General features: G+C 56.5%; 1 protein-coding gene across 1 annotated transcript in view; it reads right to left on the bottom strand.

Moving 5' to 3' along the window:
* The window catches only part of SLC9A1 (solute carrier family 9 member A1), a 25,684-nt gene that overhangs the window by 15,112 nt on the left and 1,286 nt on the right, over nt 1–9,286 (bottom strand). Inside the window, exon 2 of the mRNA XM_031062021.1 lies at nt 9,172–9,283. Within this exon, the coding sequence (XP_030917881.1) occupies nt 9,172–9,283 (112 nt within the window). The remainder of the gene's footprint in view (nt 1–9,171; nt 9,284–9,286) is intronic.

Below are 9,286 nucleotides of genomic sequence, written 5' to 3'. Positions count from 1 at the left end.
ATGCCGTGAATAGCTGGGTTAGGAGGGGTCAGTGCCAGGGGATTTCTGGAATAGAATGCTCCCAGTTAACATCTGCGTGCTGCAAAGGGAACCTTCACACTGCTGGATGCAGATGGAGGCTCTGGAGCAGGGGGGATGCAAACAGACAGTGCCTGGTCACCCAAAATAAGGCTCCAGTTGCTCTCCCAGCTCCTCACCCTCAACCACAGGACACAGCAATTAATTCCCAGCTCCTGCTGCCCCTCGAAGCCGTGGGGAGAGTTAAACCTGAGCCAGCCTGAGGTGACCACAGACAAAGTCCCCAGGCAGGGCGATGCCAGTCGCCCTTCCCAGGAAGGGCAGATTTCCTACCGGCAACACGGGCAGGAAAGACAAACAAAAGCTTTTCAGGAAACAACCTGTTGGTCTCCACTCGGACAGCAGGGAGGAGGTAATTGCAATTAGCACTGATTACTACCGGGCTTTGCAAGCCCAGACAAAGTGACACCACTCTCAGCACACGCCAGCAGCGCGTCCGGAGCCAGCGCAAGCACCCGGCCACTGTCACCTCTTCCCAGCACTCAGAGACACCATCCCAGCCTTCCAGCACCATCCCAGCACTCAGAGACACCATCCCAGCCTTCCAGCACCATCCCAGCACTCAGAGACACCATCCCAGCCTTCCAGCACCATCCCAGCACTCAGAGACACCATCCCAGCCTTCCAGCACCATCCCAGCACTCAGAGACACCATCCCAGCCTTCCAGCACCATCCCAGCCATGATGCTTCTCACACCCAGCCCAGCTCCTGGGAGCGGCAGCTGACACAGCAGAGGAGCTGTTCCTTGCAAGGCTGCTGTGGGAAAAGTGTTCCCAAGGGAAACTGAGGCACTAACAGGGCTGGAAACACCAGCTCTTCTCTTCAAAGGCCTGTGTGCACTTAAATCTGCGCCCCTGGTGTGTCTGCTGGTAAATCTCCAGCAGTGGGGTGGGAAGCTGCCTTCCCTCCAAATCCGTCATTAAGATTTAGCATGTCGTGACTCCAAAATGCAGAATAATTCCAGGCACTGGAAATAAACTGCTGCCACGGGGCGTCTGCTCTGCAAGTGCGTGTCTTGCACAAGAGAGGGGAATTATTTCCCTAGCAGCACCCTCTGTTCAGTGGGATTTAAGTGCTGTCCCTGGAGGTCGATTGTATTGCAACTTTCTGGAGACAAAGACCTCGGATGCTGAGATGTTTGTGAGTCACTCCTGGGCAACCCAAGAAAATGTGTGTGCTCTCTTCTGACCAAAAAAGTACTTTGCATTCCTAAACTTTCCACTCAAAACACCAGCCCAACTTCAAATGAGCCTCAGTCGTGCCCTTCTTACGCAGGCAGGTTCTGGGAAGGAACCCCAAGAGACGTGGGGTGATGTAACACCAGACTTCTGTACCTCCAGAGGTGACACACCAGGAATTTCTGTACCTCCAGAAGTGACACACCACCAGATTCACTTCACTGCTCCACTCCAAGCAAGGCTCAGCCTGGATCTTGCCCCTTCTGACAAACAGGCAGCAACGAGTGTGTGCACGCCCGTCTGCTGAGCTTTTAGTTTGGTTTCCTCCTTCCCAAGCAGGAACACACGAGCTCTGCTGCCCCAGGAAGGAGCCAAAGAACAGAACATGACAAGATTTTACACACAACTGCAAGGCATTGTGAAATCAGAGAGGTCCATGAGATATCCAACACCACGGAGAACAGATGGTGGGACCTCAGTGCAGTGAGAGGATCAACCACCAACACTTGGTTCAACCCAAACCATCCCCTGCTCATCTGCGGTTCCCTTGGAAGCTGTCTGGCCCTGATCTCAGAGCACTGAGGTTTTCATCAAACCTACGCTGGCATTTTTGAGCCCCAATGGGTGAGAAAAAGCTGCTGCTGACTCAGGCAGCCCAGCGCAGGGATGAGGTGCAACCCAGCTCCACTCAGCAAGGCCGTGTTTTCACAGAGTATTCCGTGTGGATTTCAGGTTTTATTTGAACAAATTAGGCCTTGGGGACACAAAACAGAAGAAAAAAAAAAAAAGAAACCAAATGCAAAACCAGGGCTTGCAGGAGGGAAAAGGGGAAGGATTGTGTTAAAGAAGTATTTATTTGCAAGTCTAACGAGCATCTGGTTTGTACAAGTGCTAGAGAGATATCTGTGTCTCGTCTGCACAGAGGGGCTGCAGTCCCTCTGTGCCACAGCATTGGTGTCACCCCAAGAACCACCCTCTGCCCTCCACCACCACTTGCTTTCCCTTCTCCCATGTGCAATCCTCAAACCCCAAAGGAGACTATTCAGCTACATTAATTACAAAAGACTTGTCCTCCACCCCAGTGACTCCCAAGGGAACTCCAGCATGTCTGGGTATCGTGGGCAAGCTGTGGTTGGGTGATTGGGCAGCTTGGGACAAAGGATGGGAACCAAACAGGCCAAATATCAACACGTTCTGCTGTCACCCCACAAGCCAGCCCAGGTCACCTGCAGCTCTCAGGGGAGGAACAACTCCATGGCATTCCTGAAAGCCAGGCCAGCACCAAGCTGGGCAGTGGCTGCCACGGGACTGGCAACACCCACATCCCAAATTCCACCCGCAGTCTGTGTGGGACGCCAGCCCACCCCTGACCCCAGCACCAGGTCTCCAAGCCTTTGTTGACAAATGGGATGAAACAAAAGCTTTGGCTCCTGAGGGCCCTGAGGTCCAGAAGCTGCCACAGGCAACAGGGTCCCTGCAGGGAGCAGAGGCAAGGCTGCAACGGAGTGTAATCCTGCCGTAATGGACATTAGGGCTCACCAGGGAGGAATGGCTGTGATTACAGACCTGCTCTGCTTTTCCCACTCCATCACCATCCCGTACTTCACAGCAGGGATCTTTCACTCTTCCAACCGTAATTAAACTAATGGTTTTCTCAGATCCATGGAGGGAACAGTTTGGATGTTTTTTAGCTCAGACACCAGCAACGGGCAGATCAGGGAGGAAAAATAAATGCCGTGGCTGTTTTTTCTGAGATGGCAAAGCAGAGGAAAAGGGAGCCAGAGCATGTTTAGATCATCCCCCAACAAGGAAGTGGGAATGCAACAAGTCTGCATTGGAAGAGACTGTTTAAATTCATCATCACGACAATTTACACTTCTGTGGCACCAGCTGCAGCAGCACTTCAAAATCCTTTCTGAACAGTCACTCCCCAAGGCCCAGCTCCCCTGAGCAGCTCCCTGGGACAAGGGGGGACACTGGGGAGATCTCCGAGCTCTCACCACCCCCGTGTCTGCAGCCAGCCGTGATAAGCCAGGTTGTAAGACAAACATTGCCACCAAGAATGAGACAAACATTTCCCTCCAGCCCAGAGAGGGAACCTGGACCAGCCAGTGCCAGGATGCAGCAGGAACAGCCCCTTCCCCAGCCCAGCCCTGCCATGGCCAGCCCAGCAGGGCCATCCGTGCCCAGGGGAGCACACCTGGGGTGGCAGAAGGGCCACAGGGAGGACCCCAGCACACCTGGGGAGTCACACACACATATTCCCAACACTGGGCAAAGCTCCTCTGGGAATGTTTCCTTGCTGCGCCATTCCCAGCCTTGCAGGTGGCACTGGCAGAGGCGTCCCCACGCCAGTGGCTTTGCTCTGGGGTGTTTGTGCTGTGTCTGGTCTCGAGATCCAGCTCTTCCATCCAGTGCCACCACCACAGCAGGTTTCCTACCCTGCTTACCAACCCACAGGAATCTCAAGTTCCTCCACTCACAGGGCTCTGTAGGACCTTGGGGTGGCCCTTCCAAAAGCCACGATTCCAGGGCAGGGATGTGGGCTGATAAAACGTTTGAAAAGCACCCAAGTCTTTTAGAACCCAAAAGTTTTAGCACCCAAATCTCGCTGCCAGCCAGCAGCCACCAGCTTCTGCAAACGTTTCTCTGGCAATTTTGAAATTGTCTCTTCTCCTCCAGCGCACGAGCCACCCCCCATGCCCTGAGCCTCTGTGGGGCTCCACAACCCCACCTGCACCCATCAGCTTCTGCCTTTCTTCTCCCAGCACCTATCACCCGCTCGCAGGCCCTGAGAGCTTCCCTAATCTTGCTCCTCCGCAGGCACAGCAGTGCTGGGGAGCACCGGTGCTCTCCAAAGCAGTGTCAGCGAGCACGGGCACTGTGCTGGCACGGCGGGCTGAGCTGTGACACCAAACCTCCCCAAGGCACCAGCGTGTCCCCACGTAACCCACCCCGGCACAGCCCTGGGCTCTGCTCACTGAGCACAGCTCCATCCCCGGCTCGTTTTACACCAGCCCAACAGGCACAGGGTGGGGACACGCTGCAGACACGCTGGGGACACGGTGGGGACAGTCCTGCGAGTGCCAGGCTGGCGCTGGCAGCCGTCTCTCGGTCTGGAGGGGCAGGGAGAGACCTGCAGGTGACCTGGGCTGGTCTGTGGGGTGGCAGCAGAAGGTGTTGACATTTGGCCTGTTTGGTTCACATCCTTTCTCCCAGACACAGCAGAGCTGCCAAGGGGGAAGGAGAGACACAGCAGAGACTCAGTGACTGTCCCAGCAGCAGCAGTGGCGAGCCAAGGAGCTCAGCTGCAAGCGCTGCCCCGTGGGTCCCAGCGTGGTCACTGCTCTGGGGACACAGGGAGGGATGTCCCCACGCCCTGGTCTGGCTGAGCTGGAGCCCATCTGCCCCACAGCAGCCCTCAGAGGGCAGAGCCTCTGTGGTGGCTGGAGGGGGCTGATAACACCCTGTGCTGCTCACAGCATCAAAGCTGCCCCACAGTCACCCCTCGGCAGGAGCTGGGGCTGGGAGGGGACACTGCTGGGACTGTCCCAGACTGACCAAGGGGATATTGCACACCACATCAAGCAAAGGCTACAGAGGAAGAGAGGGTGGGCAGCTCTAATTAGGACATTTGCTTTCCGGAGCAGCCACTACGCTCCTGAAGGTACTTCCCAGGAAGTGGCTGGACATCATCTGCTGATGGGAAGTGAAGAATAAATCTTTTGTTTCCCTTTGTTTCCGCACATGACCTTTGCTTTTGCTTTATTAAACTGCCTTTATCTTGATCCATGAGGATTTTTCCATCCTAGTTTCTCCTGCAGAGAGGGAAGTGATGGAGCAGCTTGGTGGGCACCAGGAGCCACAGAATCATGGAATGGTCTGGGTTGGAAGTGACCTTAAAGCCCATGCAGTTCCACACAGGGACACATTGCACTGTCCCAGGCTGCTCCAAGCCCTGTCCAACCTGGCCCTGGACACTTCCAGAGATGGGGCAGCCACAGCTGCTCTGGGCAGGCTGTGCCAGGGCCTCACCACCTTCTGAGCATGTTATTTCTTTCTTATATCTAATCTAAACCTGCTTTCATAAAGCACTTCCCCTTGTCCTGTCACGACAGGCCCCGGTATGAAGACTCCCTCCATCTGGGGGAGATGGATTCCCAGAGAAAAGAAGGGAAGGAGCCACCCAGCATTCAAACCTTGGGCTCAAGACATTCATTTTATGTTACTTTCCAGTCAAGGTGAACCCACACCCTGCCATCTCCTTGAGCTGGAGGTGGAATGGCCAGGATGCTCCAGGGAGGCTGGGAATGCATTTGGAGCAGACAGACAGCAGGACGTGCCTCAGTGAAGGTGGCTAATGGAATATCACTCTCTGCTTTCTGGCTTTGGAGGGAAGGGCCAGCATGGGCTTTGCAGGCACAGGTAGCCCCAGCTCTTCTCCAAGGCAGGTAGGAGCTGGTGCTCACCACAAAGCTCTGCCTGCTGGCCCCAGCACAGCAGCAAAGCCTGACCACAATCTGTTATTTACATTCCTGACTCACTCCTTCCCTTTCCCCTGAAACGAGGACGTATTTACAGTCCAACTTGAATTCCCCTAAACGGCTCTGGGAGCCGCGTGAGCTGAAAGGTCAACCCTCAGAGTGAGGAGAGCAGGTTCTCCTGCAGGGAATCCCCTCAGCTCACCAACCTCTCCCTGGCAATGGTGAGAAGGAACCCCTATGATACCCCTGCAAAACCTTGGAGAAGGGCACAGAGAGCTCCTCACTGGGCTGTTTTGGGAAGGTCTGACCTTCTGCAACAATACAACAGGTTGAGACAACGTCTGGCTGCAACTTGCAGCTGCAAAGGCTTCTCCTGGCAAAGTCAGGCCGCCACCAGACATGACATGCACATGGTTGTAGCTGCCCCTCGCTCCCTCTTCCCCTACACAGCCTTAAAATATCATGTGAGTATTAAGTAAAGCAGCCAGCAGCAGCTTCCCCTTCTCCACGGGGATTAACACAGCAGGAACAGCCCACGCCTGCAGGACATGCAGGGCACATCCCCCTGTGCCCCGTCAGGTGAGGAATCCAAACCAACATCTCCGAGGCAATTTACAGAAACTGCAGCAAGAGGGGAAGGGCTCAACTCACACCTCTGATTTCCCAAACAAATTCACACTGAGAGCTGCTGGAGAAAGGACAAACCCCTTGGATGGGACAACAGGAGGATGCATTTAAGTCTGAAGAGCTGGGTAAAGCATCAAGAGCAACAGGGGGAAACTGAGCAACAGGACAAGGTCAGGTTGCATCTGCTGGCCTGGAGCAGAGCCCTGGGAGTACTCCTGAGCTCCTCGACATGGTCACCCTGCACCACCCGAGGGTGACACCCTGCAGTGGCTCACAGGCTTGAAGACTCAGTTTTGTAGCAACCTGTGGCTCAATCACCAGCTTCAGCCAGCAAGGAGAACTGTGGAGCTGGAGGGGGACAGGCAGGAGGTGCTGTCATGCACAGCCCACACCCCAGGAATTCCTGTTCTTGGAAAAAGAAGATGCTGGTCCCCTCAGGATCCCCTGATGCATCAATAAATGCACACTGACGGTGTGGGGAGAAAGAGGAAGCACTGCAAATTCCTGTTCTATTTATCATCCCCCTTGTTCTCTTCCTGGAAACGGGATGCTGCAGACCCTGTCTGGTGCAGGGAGCCTGGAGCTGTGTGAGCCCCATCCTGCCATTCCAGGCTGTGCTGCCAGCAGTGCCCAGTTGTGTAAGAGCCATCCCTGCGTGGAAAAAAAGCCTATTTTGCTGCTGCTGAACAACACCCTGCGATCCAGGGCAGGATGGACGGGGCTGGGATATGGACACAGAGCAGTGAGAGGTTTTTGGCTGCTCACGAGCACAGGGAGCTGTACCTGCAACTTGGGAACTGCCTGCCAAGGCAGCACCAACAAGAAATGCAAAACGCTGGAAAGGAGGCCAAGGAAAAGGGTGTCCCGGGACCGCCCTGCTGCCAGGGCCCTGTCACAGCTGTAGGTAAGCTAAGGTGTGGATTTTGGCATAACCAACACCTCTGGAGCCCTGCAGAGCACCTGCCACCTTTGCCAAACTTGCAGGGCAGCCTCTCCTAAAACACCCCCCTTGAAACACGCAGTCTTGCATAATACTTGTAGCATCAAGGAGCTGACAGCCGGCAGCCACAACTTTTCCTGCAGCAGCACCACCGAGCCCTGGCTCCGGGCAAGGGCAGCAGGAGCAGCTCCCACAGCTGCAGTGACACAGAGTGCTGGGTGTCCCCTCCATCCCCGAGCTCCGCTCACTCTGTTGTTTGCCAGCTTTCCCCGTGGCCCCGGCAGGCCCGCGGGCCATTGGCCCCTCCTTTCTCCTCCAGCTTCCGCACAGATATTCCTGATTTCATCACTCCCGGCTCTGGGAGCAGCGCTGAAGGCGCAGTGCCACAGCGAAGGGAGCCCTGTGAAGGGAGCCCTGCCTCCCCAGGGAGAGGCACCTTCCACCCCCAGGTCATTCTGGGGAACGCCAGGAAGGCACAAAGCCCACGGCTCCCACCTGGTTCCAGCCTGTCCTGACTGCCTGCCTCCCAGACAAGCCTCCGGGTCTGAAGTGCTCTCACTCCTCTGCCTGCACGTAAATAAAGCACTCGGGAGGGACTGTGGAAATGGGGCTGCACCTGCCTACGCTCACAGCGGGCTGGGAAGGGGATGGGGTATTTGAGGAGTAGCTGGGCAGGAAGGATCTGAGCTCCTGAGAGTCTCTCAGACCCCTCCAGACCAGGACAGGGCACAGTTTACAACAGGAAACAGCTTTAGGAAGCCTCCAAAGCAAGACTTCCCTCAGCAAGCTGGAGCGCCCCATAAGTGGGCGTTATTAAACCACTGATGGCAGCTGAGGAGCACAATGAAGGAGCACAGAGCTCCCTTCCCTCCTCACCTGCTCTAAGGCAAACACTCCACCTGTCCCCCTGGCTTTATCACCAGGGATGGGACCAGGGCCAGCTCAACCTCTGCACTGCCGGGGACAGCACAGCAGGTTCCATCACGTCACAGGTTTGGGCTAATTCGGCTGCTATTGATCCAGCTGCAGAAGTTTGGAAAACACTTTGTCAACAGCCCCCGCCCCGGCAGAGCGATGCTTTGATGCTCTCCCAGAGCGGGGCATCCCAGGCTCATCCCAGCGGGTGACTTTCCCAGCCCCAGCCGCTCTCTCTCTTTAATGCGGGAATCTCGGGACGCTTTGCAGCAGAGGCAAAGCCACCCCGGTCTGCTGCGGAGGGGGAGGAAGGGGAGGCCGAGCACCGGGAGGCTTCTGAGGGACTTTTCCAAGGTTACAAAAAGCATCTGTGGTTCAGAGAGGAAGTGAGCAAACCGGGCGCTTCCTCCCTGAGTGTCAAAGGCAGGAGAGCAAGCCTGGTCCAAGCAGGGGTCAGGAGCATCTCCAGGCCAGGCAGGAGATGAGGAGCCTGCGGGAGTGGAGGACCGGGATGCTGCTGTCCACCAGGCCCAGGACAGAGAGCCAAGGTCGTGGGCAGAGCAGTGCCCACCCGGCCCAGCCGGCCTGGGAGCTCTGCAGAAGATGTGCAGCAGATTTTGCCCCGGGATGTTTGGGGTGGTCCCACCCTGGCATGTTCAGAGGGTCTCTCCCCAGGATGCTCGAAAGGGTCGCTCCTCGGGATGCTCTCAGGAGCCACTCCTTGGGATGGCTGGGGGTGTCTGTCCCCCCCGGCCGGGGGGTCCTGCCCTGGGATGCCGAGGGGGTCCCAGCCCGGGCTGCTCGGCGGGTCTCTCGGGGCAGATGCTCACGAGGGTCACTCCTTGTGATGCCTGAGGGTCTCTGTCCCATTTGCCCGGGGGTCCCTCCTTCTCCAGGCCCTCCCCAGGCCCTTTCCCACGGATCCTCCCCACAACACCGCCCACCTACCCAGCTTCATGAGGCAGGCCAGGAGGATCCAGAGGGAGATCTCGAAGGGGATGCGGACGTGCGTGTAGTCGATGCCGATGACCGGGAAGGCTTTGCGGTGCTTGGCGTGCCCCTC

This window comes from Geospiza fortis, unplaced genomic scaffold, assembly GCF_000277835.1.
Source record: "Geospiza fortis unplaced genomic scaffold, GeoFor_1.0 scaffold432, whole genome shotgun sequence".
NCBI lineage: Eukaryota > Metazoa > Chordata > Aves > Passeriformes > Thraupidae > Geospiza > Geospiza fortis.
The sequence above is the reverse complement of the archived record's forward strand: the minus strand, read 5'-3'. Positions and strand labels throughout refer to the sequence as shown.